General features: G+C 44.3%; 1 protein-coding gene across 2 annotated transcripts in view; it reads right to left on the bottom strand.

Annotated features, from left to right (window-relative positions):
• The window catches only part of Syne2 (spectrin repeat containing nuclear envelope protein 2), a 294128-nt gene that overhangs the window by 156051 nt on the left and 118997 nt on the right, over positions 1-19080 (bottom strand). For both annotated transcript variants that reach the window (XM_026779484.1, XM_026779485.1), the window contains 14 exons: positions 18175-18322; positions 16828-17417; positions 13408-13587; positions 12286-12436; positions 10426-10584; positions 9875-10036; positions 8536-8637; positions 7021-7221; positions 5908-6079; positions 4952-5064; positions 3779-3981; positions 2630-2749; positions 2248-2539; positions 830-981 (listed from right to left, as the gene is read on the bottom strand). In XM_026779484.1, the coding sequence (XP_026635285.1) occupies positions 830-981; positions 2248-2539; positions 2630-2749; positions 3779-3981; positions 4952-5064; positions 5908-6079; positions 7021-7221; positions 8536-8637; positions 9875-10036; positions 10426-10584; positions 12286-12436; positions 13408-13587; positions 16828-17417; positions 18175-18322 (2745 nt within the window). The remainder of the gene's footprint in view (positions 1-829; positions 982-2247; positions 2540-2629; positions 2750-3778; positions 3982-4951; positions 5065-5907; positions 6080-7020; positions 7222-8535; positions 8638-9874; positions 10037-10425; positions 10585-12285; positions 12437-13407; positions 13588-16827; positions 17418-18174; positions 18323-19080) is intronic.

Here is a 19080-nt window from a genome sequence, read left to right as displayed (position 1 = left end):
GGAGAGGAGAGGAGAGGAGAGGAGAGGAGAGGAGAGGAGAGGAGAGGAGAGAACACGAAATTGAGAGAGGATGGGCAGGAAAAGGGTGGACTTTGGAGGATTTGGGGAGGACTTTGAGGCAAATATGATCAAAATACATTGCATAAAATCCTCAAATAATAAAAATATCATACAGTGTTTTTAAAGTGATGATATGAAGAATCTTCACAAGAGAAACTAGCAATATGCCCAGAGGGTGAAGCTGCTTGCGGTCAAGCTTGATGATCCGAGTTGAATTCCCAGGGTCCACATGATGGAAAGAACCTGGCTACCAGTTACCCTCTAATCTCCAAATGTGTGTTATCACACACACACCACACACACACACCACACACACCACATACACACACACCACATACACACACACCACACACACACACACACACACACACACACACACACACACACACACAGTTTACATCCAAAAGAATCTTCACTAGAAATATGTTTATAGGATTCAGCCACTATTTATCAGTGTTTACACATTTAAGGATTTCTTAGAAGAAGAGGATTCGTTATTCCAGTCTTCCCACACGGATACTGTGAGGGGAAGGATTTAACACAGGAGCAGAGATGAAAGACAGAATCAATCTATTGCTAAGAGCCCCAGGGATCAGTGCAAAACCCTACACAGGGCCACAGAGCGACCGCCGCCTCTCCGTTCTTCTGGAGGCCTATCTCACAGCGGGTCCCCTTGTAGCATCTCTCAGGAGATACTTTATCCAAACCCAGCTGGCAGGCAGAACACTTGTTGTGGCTTCGCTGAGCAAGGAAAGCAGGCAGCCTTTACCTTAGATATGTGTTGGCTAGATGGAGTGTGTTGTCCCACTGGCTGCTGAGATCCGTAAGAGTCTCCTGAACCAATGGGGCCTCACAGTGTTCAGCTTCTCTCATCACCATTTGGATTTTGGCGTCTCCTTCAGACTTCAGTAAAATGATTTCCTGGAAGTACAAAGGCGCTATCACTTCATCTGGGTGACTTCCAGATATCAGATATGAAATCTTTTCATGACTTATTCCATGAGACTAACTGTAGAGTCTATTTGATAATAACACTTTATTTTTTCATTTTTGTAGATGTTCCAAAGATGGAGACACACCCCTCCTTCACAAAAGGTGATTCTTTTGTTTTTGTTTGTTTGTTTTTTGAGACAGGGCTTCTCTGTGTAACAGTCCTGGCTGTCCTGGAACTCACTCTGTAGACCAGGATGGTCTCTAACTCAGTTAGATCTGCCTACTTCTGCCTCCCAAGTGCTGGAATTAAAAGACATGCACCACCTTGGCCCGGCTATACAGTTAATTCTTAATAAATACATGATGGTTTGAACTAACTACATTCCTGCTCGCCCTTGACTTTCAAAAACCTCCACAAATTCTCCTTCCTGGCCACGTCTTAATATTGATGTAGAGGGTCAGAGGTAACAATTTAACAGTCATTGGCACATATCCGAGGAGAGACTTGTGGCTTCCCATAGGAAAATTGTCCTTCCTACCAATTCCCAGTTCTCTTTCCTTCCTTTGCTCCAATTAAATGGAGTTCTTGTCTTGGAAGCAACTACTCAGGACAGTCAGCTAAAACCGTGTCTGGAGACGTATTCCAGCGCTCAGTCTCACCAAACCCTTGTACCTCATTACTCCCTGTGGCTTCTTCCTGCCAGGATGCCCCCACCGAGGGGACCCCAACACACACCTGCACTGTTCTCCCAGCAGGTTTTCACGAGTCATGTTTAGTGACTCTCCTCTTGGATGGAGAGGCAGGTCCAGAGGAACCTCATTCTCCTGTACCCACTGTGTAGCCTGTGAGGCTTTATGAGCCCAGTTACCGACTCCCACGATTCCTCTCCACCCCTGCAGTCCACATTGCCGAGTCTTCGGCTCTCCGGACGTGGATGTCTTTGCATCCTCCCCTCTTGCTGTGCTCTGACTAGTGCCTTTTTTCTACCTGCTACAAGGGATGATGGATAATTGACCATTGCCCTCTTGAAGAGAATGCCATACTTTTTTCCTCTTTCATATGCATTAAATTAATTTTAGATCCATAACCACCCGTCATTTTTTAAGCTCAGCGGCTTGAATTGCTTCAGCCATCCCCCCCCCCGGCCCCGTGATCTTAGTTTCTATTAAGAAAGGAATTGTTGCAGTTTGCCTCCGAAGCTTGCAAAATGAGAGTTCACTCTGACCTCTCAAATTTGGTTTCCACGGTTATACCTTTATTTTTTGGATTCTTTCTTCGAGTGGCATTTTGCCTTCTGATGAATTTAGAGCCATAAGGGACTCTTTAATCTCTTTTATCCAGTGAGCTACATCATGTACGAGATCATTAAAGCTCTGGTCTTCAGTGGGTGCCGACTTATCCTCTTCCTCAATTTCATGTAATTGTCTCAATAAAGTCTGGTATCTATCAATCAGTTGTGTTGATTCTTTGATTGTCTCTTCTCCTCCCGTAAGCCCATGCTCCTTCAGAGAGTTGTTCATCCGGGCCACACTCTCAAACTGCTCCCTGTAATTTCCAAATACCATTGTCAGTTTAGCGGAGCCCAGTGGAAAAAGCATGTTACCAAATAATACGTTTCAATCGAGATCGCCATACCTCTTCCTCGTTAGCGCTTGGTAAAACAGATCTGTCTTCTCTCCCGACGGCTCCATTTCCTTCCACTTCTCTTCTTGATTAGTCAACCACTTACTTAGGCTTCTGCAATCATCGTCCAATCTGCAAGACCAATTCACAGATTGGGACATAAGGAAAGATGACCGCACCAAAGACAGGATGGCAATACACCAACTAGATTGTTACTGCTTTTCTTTCAAACCTTAACTACATACATATCCAAACTTGAATAATTATTGCCTAGATTGCAGTAGAATTCATAGGGGAAAAGAACCAAACAAATGCAGGAAATCGACAGAAACAATGAGTGGATTCTGCTCTGGACCATTGCCATCTTAGATAACTCTAAGATTGCCGTCAAGTTTTCTATTCCCAGTACAGAACCTGCATTTAGAAGTACAGTCAGTGTCTGGGAAGTACAGCTCAAAGGTAGAATGCTTGCTGTGAGGTCTGGGATTTTATACCAGTGGGGAGAGGGGGAGGGAGGCTGGAGAGAGCGCTCAGCAGGTAAGAACACTTGTTGCTCTTCGAGAGGAGCTGGGTTCAATTCCCAACACCCACATGGCAGCTCACAACCATCCATAACTCCAGTTCCCAGGGATCTGACATCCTCTTCTGGTCTCCATGAATCCCAGGCACATACATGGTGCACAAGCATACATGTAGGCAAACACTCAAACACATAAGTATTTTTAAATGTATGCTTTACTTTTCTGCATGAGTGAGTTCCAAACCCACGGGATCCCAATGACAACAGATCAAAATGATTTGACAACAAATTGTGTTTGCATTGGAATGTACGTGCAGCCTTTTTTCTTTCTTGTTCACATTCCTTAAACACGTAGTATAACAACAATTTATATAGCACATATACTGCAGTTATTTTAAGTAATCTGCAGATGATTTAAATAAAGTATATGGGAGAATATGCATTGAGTACTGCACGTACCACACAATTTACAAAAAGGGCTTGAGCACCCACGGGGATCCCAAGAACCAGTTCCCGAGAGATAGTGAGGAACCTACTCCATCTGGGAGATTTGTATGCACTGAATGTCCTGGCATATGCTGTCCATGGCAAGCTAGAAGTCATTACTAGAGTATCTTTAGGTGACGTTGTTTATTTCCCACCTCAGGAGCTGCTTCAGGGAGTCCGTCAGCTCCCTGGCTCGGGCCTGGCATGCCGACTCCAAGTTTTCTAACTCCAGTTCTTGACTGCCAAGCCAGCTATTAAGCTCTTTCACACGAGCTTTGGGTAGGAGCATCTTCACGTGCTGTAGGACAGTCTCCACCTGCTGGATCTGGCTAGTTCCTCCTCCTAGCGTCAAGAAATCCTTAAGGAACACAAGAAATCAACTATGTCTACGATGAAGTCAAAATGCGTCTGCCACCCCTGGCACTTTGCAAACCTGTACCTATGCATTGTTCTTTCCTACTGCCCCCCCAGAAGGGCTAGGAAGACGTGGCTGACTCCAATGACAGATCATTTTTCAATAGCTCTAGAGTGTGTGTGTGTGTGTGTGTGTGTGTGTGTGAGTGTTCGCATGTGCACACACATGTACACGCATATGCATCTCTGAATTGGCATCTGACTTTCTGGGGCCTACATGCAGCAAAAATAAGGCAATACCACTATGATGCTCACACAGGAGCAAGATGGAGAAAGCTAACATCTCCTATCTTGGTGATGCTTCACTTCTCATAAATGTTTTCTTCCGTCTTCCATCTGCCAATCTATATGTGAAACTAAACAGATTATTCTCCCTTTATCTTTGCCCAGATTCGCATGTTTCAAGGTCTGACATCATTTCTGAAGCCCATGAAACGGGTGAAAGTAAAGGTAAGAAGTGATGCCATGATACGTTCTGAACCCCGGTGCTGATGACCAGTTAAACATAGAGAGCAGTATGATGTGTTTTTTATGCAAACACCTTTCCAAGTACACAGGACATCAATAGAGGGAATGGGGGAAGCCCCATCAAGCAAGGCATTAAATAGAGCAGCGGTAATCATCTGGGAGAACATTGATATGGCATATGTAAACACACCACCATTTTTATAGCAAGGACTTAAGCATCCATGGGTGTTGATAGCCCTAGGTCTGGGGTTAAGGGGAAGTTCCTGGAGCTACCAACAAGCCTAAGAACATGACACATCATTTAAACAAAGGCAGGAGGGCCAGTTATTGGAGTGAGAGAGAAAGGCGGGAGAATTGCAGAAACACAAGGGCTCAGGGTCAGCCCAGACAACATTGTGAGACTTCTCAACAGCTTAGTTTGATAAGTTTGGGCATTTGTATCTTACAGAAAGTTTTTGCAGCTTTTGTTCCATGCTCAGTTTTGTTTCTGGTGGTTCAAAACACTCCTTAAGGTTCATTTGGATGTTGCTGAACCAGTCATTAAAGTTCTTACACTGGTCTGTGGGGAAAAAAGAAAAGAGTTCTGTATACTCATTCAAACAGGATGTCGTATACCTTGATAGATGAGAGACTAGGAACATGTTTTCCACAGTAGCAGAGAAAGCCAAGACATGTTCTGAAACCCAGTACCGAGAACCAATTGAATATAAAGAGTGATAAGATGTATTTTTGGAACCAACACCTTTCCGAGCACATGGGCCATCCAAAGACACCTGCAAGGGCAGCGTACTCACAGGCACACCCTTGACACATGGACCACATGACCTCAGTTGATGTAGGAAGTCCTTCTGTATATGTGTTGCTTTTATTGGTTAATGAATAAAGCTGTTTTGGCCAGTGGCTTAGCAGAATCGAGCAAGACAAGCAGATAGAAGAGGAAAGAAGGAAAGCAGCCATGTAGCTGCTGGAGGAGACAGATGTGCCCCAGAACTTTGCCCAGTAAGCCACAGCCATGTGGTGATACACAGATGAATAGAAATGGGTTAATTTAAGATGTAAGAGCTAGCTAGAAATATGCTTAAGCTATTGGACAAACAGTATAGCAATGAATATAGTTTCTGTGTGATTATTCAGGTCCAGGCTGCCAGGATCGAATGAGCAGCCTCGGCCAACAACCAGTGACTACAAAATACAGATTTCAGGCTTGAAGAAATAGCTATAACTTACACCAGACCCTAACAGTGTTTGCCCCAAAGGATTTACCAAAATATTACTCCTTTAAATACAGATCGTGCAAGCCATCTATTAGTCAAATTTAGATTGGCCTTTGGACCCACCGGGCCATGAGCAGCTTCCTATTTCAAGATCGCCAGAAACAAAGTTTGAGACACATGACACTCACCGGTCAAGAACGTGGAAAAGTGATCTTGCAGAGCGCTCTTCTTGGTGTGGAATAAGTCGCTGACACTTGCGTACTGTCTTTTCAGTTCAGAGAGCTCCGGAGTGAGACACCCGATTTGATTCTCCAGGACTGTCATGCTGTGCTTCTGCTGGAGGATCTGCTGCTGGATCTCCTGCACACAGAACAGACCAGTCATTGCATCCTGACACCAGCTCGCTTTACTCACAGCGCATGAACGCTTTCCAGTCTTCGTGTCTGTGCGCACATGTAAGTACGTGTGTGTACATGAATGTATGCACGTGTGTGTGAGTGTACATGGAAGCCAGAGGCCAACCTCGGATACCCTCTTTGGTTATTCTGTGCCTCATCATTAGTGTTATTTTTATTGCAATCACTGACTAGCTAGATTAGCTGGCCAGTACTGCCTCATTCCTGCTCCCCCTGCTGGCTTAAAACAAAAACAAAAACCCTGGATGCTAGGGATTTGAACTTGGGTCCCTCTGCTCACACAGCAAGGGCTTTGACAATTGAGCCATCTCCCAGGCTTCAGAGGTTTTCATTATTTTTTAAGTCCAAACAATTTTCAATTGAGTGACTTTGTTTCTATTCCATAGTTGATTTATAGTACAAGGCAATTTCCTTTTTTACACTCATGTACTCATTTGACGTGTATGTGTCACACACATGTGTGTGCCATTGTGTACATGTGAAATGTCATGTGACTTCAGGGGACTGAACTCAGATCATCAGGCTTGGGGTAACTGCTGAGCTTTCTTTCTTTCTCACTGGCCCACAATACAGTTTTTTTTCTTTCTTTCCTTCCTTCCTTCCTTCCTTCCTTCCTTCCTTCCTTCCTTCCTTCCTTCCTTCCGTCCTTCCTTCCGTCCTCCCTCCCTCCCTCCCTCCCTCCCTCCCTAGAAACTGACTCCCTATTTTCACTAACTACAGAAGGCCAAAAATCACTAAAAGTGTTAGCGGCGCGGGAAGAAGCCTCAGTTGTAGGGGCGCTTGCATAACATGAACTAGGTTCACTCACTAGTACCATGTATTTTAAAGAATAAAAAGAAGTGTAACAACAGCTCTGAACACAGGAGAGGGGCGGCTGGGTGGTACCTCGAGCTTCGTGAAGATCTCCAGGCTGTCGGAGGGAGACAAGGCGTTCAGGAGGGACTCGGTCATCCCCATCTGGGTCTTGGCTTGGTCCAGATCCTCCCTCAGCTCAGCTGTGTTCCCACTGGGCACGTAGCTATTGGAGTCTCCTGTGATGAACCTTTTTACATCTCTCATCTTGCTCAGGACAGAGGACTCCATGACCTGAAATCACAAAACGCACAACACCTGCAGTAAGAAGCTCCATCTCAGCGGCCCTTGGGCAACTGCTTACTGCAGAGCAAGCCAACACGCTTCATCCCAGAGTGAAATATGTTCTTATCATTCGCTAAAACTGCCTTAAAAAAAGAAAACAAGAACTAAGACCGGTGTGGTAGTACATGCTTTTAATCCCAACAGGAGGGAGGCAGAGGGAGGCAGAGGGAGGCGGGTCTCTGAGTTCGAGGCCAGCCTGGTCTCCAGAGTGAGTTCTAGGTCAGCCAGGGATACACAAAGAAACCCTGTCTCAAAAAAAAAAAAATAGCCAGGCAGTGGTGGTGCATGCCTTTAATTCCAGCACTCTGGGAGGCAGAGGCAGATAGATAAATTTCTGTGAGTTCGAGACCAGCCTGGTCTATAGAGTGAGTTCCAGGACAGCCAGAGAAACCCTGTCTCGAAAAACAAAACTAGAACAAAAAGAGAAAAAGAAGAAAATAGAAGTAGACATTTTCTAAGATAATAATTAGAATCTTTCTCCCCAAATACATTGTATCTAGCATGCAAACTGAATTCTTACAGCATGAAAGAAAACATATTTTGAAACACGTAAATAAGATTAAAATGTATAGAGAAGTCTTGTCTTGTTTAGAAACAGGATCTTACCTACATAGTCCACCCTAGCCTCAAACTCATGATCCTCCGGCCGCAGCCTCCCAAGTGCTGGGGTTAAAAGCATATCCCACATCACTGGCCAGCACTGATGATGTGTCCAGCAGGTGGTGAGCACCTCGTACACAGACTGAAGAGTAAGCAACTTGGCCAGGATCACAAAACCAGTAAGTTGCACAGACAAGATGCCACCCGCAAAGCCTGTCCAGAAGGTCATGTGCAAACACTATGACCCTTCATCCAAATGATATTGAGATTAAATATCTTCACACAACGGAAAAATCGCACCCGAGGCAATTTCTGTCTCTACCTAGCAGTTAATGAATGACACGGGAATCGTTCAAGACATATCCTCCTCCCTGCACACACATAGGAAAACCACTGTCAGTTTACATGGAAACACAGCCACCATTTCTCCGCACACAGCAGGCCAGTAAGAGGGCAAACGGGAAGAAGAAGGCAAGAGCACAATATTCTCACGCTGGATGCGGACCATGCAACCACTTACGCTGATTCTAAATTTTAATTGCACGTACATAGGTAATCATTCTAATTTCATTTTCTACTTAAATTTAGAATGCGTGGATTATGGATGCTGTCTTGGGAGGCACGGAGAATCTTCCATTGAGACTGGCATCGAAATTCCCATACCTGTAGCTCAAGTGGCTTCTCGTTACTTTGAAGCAGCAACTGTATGTCAGCCAATCTTCTGGAAAATTCTGAAGCTTGCTCCTCATGGACTTTTAACTCTTCCTAAAACAGAAGTTTTTAAAGAGGAATCGTTTTATTTCATCTTACTTTCAGGCACCTGTGATTATTAGTCGATGTACAGAAACTTGAAGATACTCTTCTTCTAATCTTTCGTTTTTTAATGTTCCGGGGAGTAACAAACCCAAGTGCCTTAGGGATGAGGCAAATGACAACCAAGGGAAGCATTCTCCTTTCAAGAAAACAGGAAGAATTAGACTTGTGCCATGAGGCTGTGTGTAGGTTGAAAAACATGGCCAATGTCTTGGCTACGCATGTACAAATTCTGAATGAGCATGCGCCCACTTGGAATCTGGCCCATCGCTAGCTGTTTTTTAATTTTGACTTCACATTTTCAAATAACCTATAATTTAAGACATATCTCAGCTGGGCGGTGGTGGCGCATGCCTTTAATCCCAGCACTCGGGAGGCAGAGGCAGGTGGATCTCTATGAGTTCGAGGCCAGCCTGGTCTACAAGATCTAGTTCCAGGGCAGGCCCCAAAGCCGCAGAGAAACCCTGTCTTGAAAAAAAAATTAAAAAAAAAAAGACACATCTCTAAGACCCTTGGAGATGACTCACTTTATACTGTCCTAAGGACCCAAGAAACGAGAAATCAATGTCACATTTTTAAAACCTTTTCCCAACATGTAAAAATATACATAAATTAAAAATTGAGTAAAATACAAGAACTTGGGAGACAATGAGATTTGAAGCATTAGATACATACACACATATTTTTAGACTCTATTGAATTACATTTAACGCCAGCATTTAGGTATTTTCTGACCTAGTAAAGCACTGTGCAAATTAATGACATTAAACAAATAAGTAACCAGAAGAATTCCTAACTGTGGTGTGAGAAGCTGAACTCAGAGCCTCAAGCATACTAGGTACACACTCTACCTCTGAGCTAGCCCAGAGACAGAAACAGTTCTTCCCACAGCTAAAAGAGGCAGCTCAGATCCTTTCCCAATGCCAACTTGAGAGCAATGTTTAAAACCCAGCTCTCTTCTTGTTGCAATTCTTCCTCATTGAAGGTCATTGTGCCCACAAGAGCCCTTGGGTGTCTGTGAATCTGCAAGCATCTGCCTGGACTTCACAGGGCAATCGTCAGAGTTCAGAGCCCTCTCGGGGGGGATAGTGAAAGAAATACGTTATCTCATCGGAACTTTTCAACTCTGCTGCAACAGAGCAAACGAGGGCGCGTGGGCAAGGCACCTGCCTTAGCCGGGTTGAGTTACCTCCAGCCTTTCTCTGTCCTCCTCAGTCAGCTGATGTGACTCCAGCTTCCCAAGGATCTTCTCAGTCCACTCGTCGATGCTGTTTTTTAAGTTGAAAAGTTTGTCCCACAAGGCCAGCGCTCGCCCAAGATTCTCACCGTATTCCTCTGCCTTCTCACTGACCTGCAGCCCGTTGTAGAAATAATGGACACAGTGTGGGGAACATTGCTCCAGTCACTTGTTTTGAAATAAGATCAAGTCTACCCTTAGTAGCCAATTTGTTTGAGTCATGCTTCCATATCTTATATTGCCTGCCCTCTCTCTTGCGCGCACACACACACACACACACACACACACACACACACACACACACCTGGAAGGCTGAAAGTTCCATTTGTAATGTCTAATTCTGAGATGAAATTAATTCCTAAGTTACAAATAACATATTACTCTTTTTTTTTTACAAAGAATGCCAGCTTAACTTTTCAGTATCATAAGAATACTAAAGATGCTCTCCCCTAATATCAATTTGCAATGAAACAGAATTTTTAGTCAATGAACTTATCACATACATCCAGCCATCTGTCCACAATAGCATTAGCCTCTTTCTCAAATGGGGGCTCTTCAAAGGTTTTCATTTTATTTAGATGGTATTGTAGATTTTTACAAATCTGATTTATCTTGTCTACAACTTCTAAATGTTCATTGAATTCTTCTTTGACAGTTTCAATCTGTTAAAAAAAAACAGCAAAAATATTTTTTTGGCATATTCAAAACATACATACAAAGAGAAGCAAGTGGAATGACAATTGTATTTTTTTTAATTATTCAACCTAAACAATGACCATCAAGGCCAACAAGATGGATTAGTAAAGAAAGGTCCTTGCTGCCAAGCCTCACAGTCTTCTGTTTAATCTCCAGGACCCTGAGATGAAAGGACAAATGACCCCCCTCCTCCACAGGGTATCCTTCACCTGTGTTCCCCAACATCCATGTGTGCCCATTCTCTACATAGATAGATATAAAATGAACAAAACAGATCACAGCACAAGTGGAAATGTTCTGCTTGCCCAATGGACACTTGTTGGAATTACTTTTCCCTTTAAAGATTTACTTAGGCTGGAGAGCGGGCTCAGCAGTTAACAGCTGCTCTTTTGGAGGACCCTGGTTAGAGTCTCCACACACACACAGTGGCTCACAACTGCCTGTAACATCAGCTCCAAGCGATCTAACAGCCTCTTCTAGCATCTACAGGAGTGGTTCACAACCTTCCTGATGCTGCGACCCGTTAATACAGTTCCTCATGTTGTGATGACCCCCAACCATAAAATTATTTCCATTGTTACTCCATAACTGCAACTTTGCTTCTATTATGAATAGTAATGTAGAAATCTGTGTTTTCTGATGGTCTTGGGCGACCCTGGTGAAAGGGTCATAAGTTACCAGGGGTCGTGACCCACAGGTTGAGAACCACTGCTCTGCAGACAGTGGGTATAAACGTGGTACACAAACATATATGGAGGCAAAACACCCTCAACGTAAAACTAATTAATTAAAAATCATTTAAAAATAAACAGGAAGTTTAATAAAAACCACTTTCTAATAATCAAATGCATCAAGAAGACTACACATCATACCGGTGACAGCTTGACAGCCCCGTGGCTTAAAGCTCAAGAGCCACTGGGAGAGGCATCATCGCGATGTACGGTCATAGAGCAAACAGTATGGTGTATTCCTTTCTACCATGTAAATTCATAGAAAATAATGACATCTAGTGTCCAAAAGATGCTGTTCTCCTCGGCAATACAGAGCGGGGATGAGTGAAGCCAGCAACACAGACAGGCGACTGGGGGATTTGGCTGGCTCAGCTTTACAGAAAATGAACACGGGAATTGGAATGCCCTCTTTGACTGTTAGCAACAGAGAGATCGCCTACAATCTTCATGCCTGCATGGGGCTCACTTGGACAGGAGCGCTTTGCAGTCCTACAGAGGAGCAGCGGGTGATACTGGGCTCTGGGGAGCCACAGGCCCAGCAGTAAAGCCCAAACACAAGTGACCTGCTACCAACTTGGAAAAGGATTTATTTCTAGCTCTGATGATACTCTGGATAAATTAAGATACCTAGTGAAACAGTCACTACTAAATTCTTTTTTTAAAAAGATTTATTTATTTATTTGTATACAATGTTCTGCCTGCAGGCCAGAAGGTACCAGATCTCATTACAGATGGTTGTGAGCCACCATGTGGTTGCTGGGAATTGAACTCAGGACCTCTGGAAAAACTGCTAGTGCCTTTAACCTCCGAACCATTTCTCCAGCCCCCTAGATTCTTTTAGAGCAAGTTTCAAAGGGGATTCATCACACCCTCCTTCCTGTGGGGCTCATCAGCCAAGGCGCCATGCAGGATGGCTCTTTGGCAGGGTGGACTCACCTCTGCGACCTTCTTCTCCAGGTTGTCCCTGCCCATGTAGGAAGCCTGCTGGGAGATGATGGCCTCTTCTTTTTGAATCAATGCTGCCAAGTTGTTTTTAAAATTCTGATACTGTTTTAACAGCTCCAGAACACTTCCACACTGTTCAAGGCTATGCAGGAAACAAGGAGGGAGAAGAGCCTGAAAATAACACTGTGTGTGCTGTAGAAACAACTCACGAGTCACACAGGACTCTCTCTCCACATGGCTTGGCCATACTACCAATAATGGGGTGATAGAGCATACAGATTGTATAAATAATCACCAGATTCATACCTTTACTAATTATGTTAACACATGTAAGCTTTGGGATATCTACAGGATTACATGTCAACATACATAAGCTCTGGGGAGACATACGGGATTACATGTTAACACATCTAAACTCTAGGAAATATACAGGATTACATGTCAACACATGTAAGCTCTGAGGAGCACATCTGAACAGGACCAACTTTCCATCTCATCAACCATAAGACACAGTGGAAAGACACCCCCTCCCTAACATGATCAAAGACTAATTTAAATCAGATTATTGCACAACCCACCTATGGGATAATCTATTCCACTCATTCTTAGGCTCAACCTTTTTAGAAAGTAAAATAGTTCAGAGAATATGGTGGCTAACTTGGTTTCTGGTATAACTAGGTACTACTGAGTTATAGAACTTTAAAGGAAGCCCTGATCTATGAAATTAAACTAGATCATACGCCACAGACAGGTTTGATCACGGCTTCCTTACACACAGGTTCCATCTGCATACAGGGCATGCTGAAGGGAGGGTGGGGAAAGGACCATAAGAGTCCAGAGATTTAAGGGAAGGTGCATGGTGGCTCAGGGGCTTCCTGCAGCAAACAGGTCATGTGCTTCCTGAAGGACACAGGGAGGGAAGTGGCCCCAGCCATAGAGGTGGGCACTGCCAGGATGTGCCAGCACTGCATGTGACAGATGGTGGCCTGAGAGCTCCAGCAGGAAGCCCTGTGTTTGCTTCTCCACATCCAGGGGACACGGTTCCAAAACAAACACTTCAGAATGTTAACTACACAGACACATTTTCACACTCAGAAGCCATGCGTCTCTTACCACTCAGTGAGAGAGGCTTTTGTACTCTCCCACAAGGCTGCTGTATCTTGACACTGTTGAATCACCATTTTCTCTTGGCCGTCTTTGAATTTCGGAAGGGAATTAGCCATTTGTTGTATGCGCATCTTCTCTTCTTCAAATCCATCTAGGTCCTTATCCAGCCTGAGTAATGATTTTTTCCTTGAGTATGGAATTAAAAAAAAAAAAAAAGTATGAGCCAACTGTTGATGTAGTTGATTCAACAAAAAACATGAGAAATGTCAGGATTGTGCTTTCATTGTCCTCATGAGATTAATGATAAAATTAAAAATTCCTACTACAAAGGAATTCCTGAATAATAAGTACAGGAATTTATTCCTTCATTACAGAGATCAGACGGTTTCTTGTATTACCAGAATACTATTTGGCATTTTAATTAAATATAATAAAGATACAAAGCCATAAGCAACAACATTTTCCCCTTGGTGAACATAGGTATGTATGTGCATATGAGAGAAAATACACAGAGCATGCGTGTGGAGAACAAGAGGAGCATGTGGAGAACACAGGATAGGAACAGATAGGTAGTTGAACTGAGCAAGGCCTCTAAGAAAGGGTGGGTACCAAGGAGGAAGGAGACAACGGGCCATCACACACTTCGTCTACATAAAGCTCTCCCGATTCAAAAAGGAGCCACTTAACTAAGGGTTTATCCTGAAAACCAAGCCTGGAGAAAGAACACCATGGCATGAATGTAAACTGCAGCTGCCCAGCCCTACCTTCTCACCTCCAGCTCGCCCTGGAACCCACTTCTCAGGGGCTCTCCATCCTTACTCATCCACCTAAACCGCAATTGAGATTCTTAGCGCTCGGACACTGAGAAATGCCTGCTCTGTCTAGGTCTTCCTCCTCCTCCTCCACTAGCCAGCAGCGTCTCACACAGATGGTCACTTTTTCCTGGGCAAGGCTCCCAAGCCCCTCTTGATCTCCCTGAACCCCCGACCTTCAGCTAGCTCTTCCTTATTCCCGTGATCTCGTAGAGTACCCTTGCAGGTACAACTTGGACCTCCTCTGGGGCATCTAAACTCAGTTACTTGGCAAGTTTCAGTCAACCTCACGACTTGAAGCAGCAACTGACGACTCAGAGGTGCATCTCCAGCTCAGACCTTTCTCCTGACGGCCAAAGTCAGGATCTTTATCTTTAGGATAAAGATCTTTATCAGGATAAAGATATAGATAAAGGATAAAGATATATCAGGATGACATATCTTTAAGTCATGTTGAGATGGCTACCAGACGGTCAAATGGGCACGTCAAACCTGTTGTTTCTAAAAAGTAGCACACATGATCTGTCATTCAGGAGCTGGGAAATATCAGTCTTTCTCATGTATTAATGGTGAGTCCATTCTTACAGCTTCTCAGGTCAAACCCTGGGAACCACACCGCACCCAAACATTTTTTTATCTCACCCCTGGTTCATGTACCATCATCCTCCCTCACCTGGGGAGCAGCGCCTAGGCTCCTGTAGTTTATGTTTGGCATATCAGCTATAGAAAACCAGTGGTGGTTTGAACCACATCATTGCCTGCTGCTTAGAGCCCTCTGATGACATCCAGGTCACTCAAAGAGGAAGCCAAAGCCAGAACGCAGCCCCATCCTGCCCTTGACACCCCATCTCTCTTCCCTTCCCCTCAGGGCTATACTGTCTCACTTCCTTGCCTCTCCACATTCATACCTAGGTTTGCACAATGGATGCCTCAGTCTAGAAGGCTCTTCCCCAGGGAGTTACAAGTCTTGCTCTCGTACTTTTTGATTTTGGTTTTGTTTTCTGAGACAGGGTTTCTCTGTGTTACAGTCCTAGCTGTCCTAGAACTAGCTCTTGTAGACCAGGCTGGCCTCAACTCCCAGAGATCCACCTGCCTCTTTCTCCCGAGTGCTGGGATTAAAAGCGTGCGCCGCCACCGCCACCCAGTCTGCTCTTGTACCTTATTTGATGCACCTGTGTTCACAAGAGATATCAGCCACCTTGCCATCGCCACCTCTTCCTCCTTCCCTACTCAGCTCTGTCACATCTGGTTTAGTCCTCACCAGTCATACTACACATCCTACCACTCCTAGGGACTAACAAACTCTAGAAGAGCCGAGAACTTTCAGCCTCTTTTGTTAAGTGCAAAACTCCCAATACCCTAAACTGCCAGGCATGGAACATCTATTATGATACTCATGGCTACACGAATATGCAACTGCCATTTATATACATATAGCTCTCGATTCATATGCTAATATCCATTACTTTTGGTGAACATAGAATTAAAATTCATTGAAGTAATAACTACACAAATGATTAGTTCAATACCTCACTACACACTGGGGCACTCTCAGGATAAAAGTCTCATTGAGCCTGAGGGGGAATTTTGGAGGGAAGGGCATATTAAATAATAACTACTAAGGAACTTGGGTGAGATAAAAACTCCTAAGAGACTACCAAGTCAGAGAAGCTAAGAGGATAGAGCGGGAATGGTTTGGAATATTTATTAAGAAGACGAAGATTCCACAAGAGCAACTCCTGCTAATACCTCAGTGTTCGCGAGCGATCTGGCAGCCATATTCTGAATGCTGAAATTAAAATGGCTTGTCTATTGCCAACCTCCTTCAGTTCCCACAATGCCCCTTTAAACTCAGCACGACTCTGAGTGGGCAGGGCAGGAGACCACACCCAGAACTGAGGTGTACAGGGACATGCGAAGGACGGCATGTGGCCTTCAATCACGGATCCTTTCATTTTGTGATGGCTGACACTGTCCACTCGAAAGGAGCAAGAATTCCCTCACACCTGTGCAGGACGATCTAGATTAGAGTAACTGAGTTGTGAAGACCCACACTAATTGTGGGCAGTATCCTTCCCTGAACTGGGGTTACTGTAAGGAATCAAAAGCAGAAAGTGACCCAAACACTAACATCTGTGGCTCTCTGCTCTCTGATCACGGCTGGCAGCTGCCTTGAGCAGCCGCGGCCAGTATTTCCCACCATGACCTCCTTCTAAACTGGAAGCCAATAGTGCTTTCTCTGTGGGGGCCCTTTGGTCAGTATTTTATCCTAAGAAGAGGGAAACAGAACTGAGAGGAGCAGCTGAGTCATATATGCACTACGTGGAACATGCTAGGCTTTCACCCTTAAGGGAATGCCACAATACACAGAGAAGAATGAAGAACCAAGAACTTCGGTCCTTCACCAGTGTCTCGCTCCACGCCTCCCATGTCCAAGAAAAGACATACTGCAGAGGGGGGAAAAAGAGGAACTTTACCAATCAAAAGTAAATTCTCGTGAAAAGTCTGTTGAAAGTGATGCAGAACTGACTAACCAGAGTGATGAGATGGAACAGAAAGATCCAGAAGTATTTGGAACCACAGCAAGTGCCACTGTGGATGTCACCATTCTTACCGATGTTTCACAGCTGGTGCGGTGGGATCCTTAAGACCGATTTTACTGATCTGATTCTGGATATCTTGAATATTTTTAAAGAGCTCATAATTTCTGGAACTACAAGCCTCCAATAAGGTCTTGTCCTCAGTGAGCCCCTCCTGTTTACTCTGGCCATGTGAGTCTGAGACCTTTACTGACAAAGCACCAAGAAGCTCCTCACAGGTGGTAAACTGCCCTCCCTCGGCATCTTTGATGTTTATGCCAAGCATCCTCAAGCGTTCATCCAAAGGCCTGGCCTTCTCTTTCAGCAGGAGGATGTCTTCCTCCACAGTTCCCACTGCCAGAGTACCCTCTGCTGCATTCGCGGCAGGAGGGTCTTCAGGGAGCTTCGCTGCTCTCAGAGAAGCTAAAAAATCCTCCAGAGCCTTCAGGGCATCTTCACTCATCTCTACTTTCTGGTTCATGGTCTCCAGCTGGAGTCTGCATTTCGGCACAATGTCCTGAATTGCACGCTGATCGAGTGTGTGTAAATCCATTGGGACTGAGTCACGCGGCTCCTCTAGATTGGCACACTGTCTGATCTGCTTCGCTATGGAATCTCGGATATCCTAAGGTTAAAAAGTAAAACAAAACAAAAACGGTGAAAAGAAAAAGAGCAGCCCTGGATCGAATCTCATGCACCATGCTCATTCATGTGTGTGTGCACTCACTTACACGTACACTCTCTCTCACGTGTGCGCGCGCACACACACACGCATGCACATGTGCACACATGCACACACACAAACACTAAGAGAGAACTAAGAGCTGACTAAATTTGATCTACAAAAATGTTTCTGAATTTAACCAAAGCTGAATATTTTAGAATCAGGGAACATTTCAGTGGTGGATGAGCTGATGCCAACTGTTTCTTATTTTAGTACCTTCCTCATGCCTGAATTCCCTAAAGAAAACAAGTACATAGACACTGCTTCAAAGAAATTACTAACAGGCCAACAGTGAAGTGACCTGTCTGTGACCGGAGAAGCATTTAAAATGGGATCAGGGTTGAGTAAATTGAAGAATATGCCAACTTCAACCTGTGAGCCAGCTGCAGTGTTTGGAAATTTAGGCACTAAAGACATTCCTAAGAAAGGCTTTATCTTGAAATGAAAGAAAATATCCCTTTACTTATTCCCTGGTACCTACTTTAAACTTCAAGGAACAGAACAAATGAGAAACGAATAGCAAGTTTAAATTATTAAGGTATTTATATTATGGTTTAAACTCTAAATCTCACTATGGTTTAAAAAAGGTTGAAGATCTTTGAACATCTATAAGCGTCTGAAGAATTGAAGATCGTGTAAGTAATGAAAATTTATTCACCTGCAGATTCTGATAGATGCCATCAACCTTCACGGGATGCAGGTCCTGGACAGTCACTGTGCGGAAGGGCAGATGGGGGCCGCAAAGGAGAGCACACTCCTTCTCCAGGGGCAATACGATCTGCAGGGCCATCTCCAGTGACTCCATTCTGCGGGTAAAACAAACCAGATGCGATGGGAAAACAGTGAAAGGCTGTCCCATAAAAACATACTCACACTGCCGTTTAGCCGAAAGAAGGAAATGGTTACCCAGTAAAAATAAATATAATGACATGTACAAACCCTCACATTAAAACCCAACCCACAGATCCAAAGTGCCAAAGAAATCAGGCAGGGATGTAGCTTAGTGTTAAACTGCCGTCCAGAAAGCATAAAGCTCTCCATTTGATCCTCAGTACCAAAATAAAGATAAATCAAAATTTAAAATGTCAAAAAAATATATCCAAGTACACACACACACACACACACACACACCACACACACACACACCATTCATTCATCCATTTATTTAGTAAGAGACCTGGGTTAGCTACCATCCTGTCGGCCTGAAACAACTACAACTCACTTCTCTAGTGCTGATAATTTGTTTTGTTTTGTTTTCGAGACAGGGTCTTACGTAGCCCAGGCTGGCCTTGAACTTGCTATGTAGCCAGGGTGACTTCAAACCTCTGATCCCAAACCCTAGGATTACAGGTGCACAGCCCTCCATCCACTTTCCAGGGTGCTTAGGACAGGAAGGAAGGCTTCGTACATCAGCGAGTTCTCTGCCAGCCGAGCCGCATCCTCAGCCCTCCGATGTCTCCACTCACCACTTCTTCCCACCCTTCAGTGTGTGCCAGCGCCTAAACCTTCTAGAGAGGCTAACAGACGCCACTACACATTTTTCTTTGGAAACACAAAGATTTCT

This window comes from Microtus ochrogaster, chromosome 1 (genome assembly GCF_000317375.1).
Source record: "Microtus ochrogaster isolate Prairie Vole_2 chromosome 1, MicOch1.0, whole genome shotgun sequence".
Taxonomy (NCBI): Eukaryota; Metazoa; Chordata; class Mammalia; order Rodentia; family Cricetidae; genus Microtus; species Microtus ochrogaster.
This window is presented reverse-complemented; position numbering and strand designations above follow the sequence as displayed.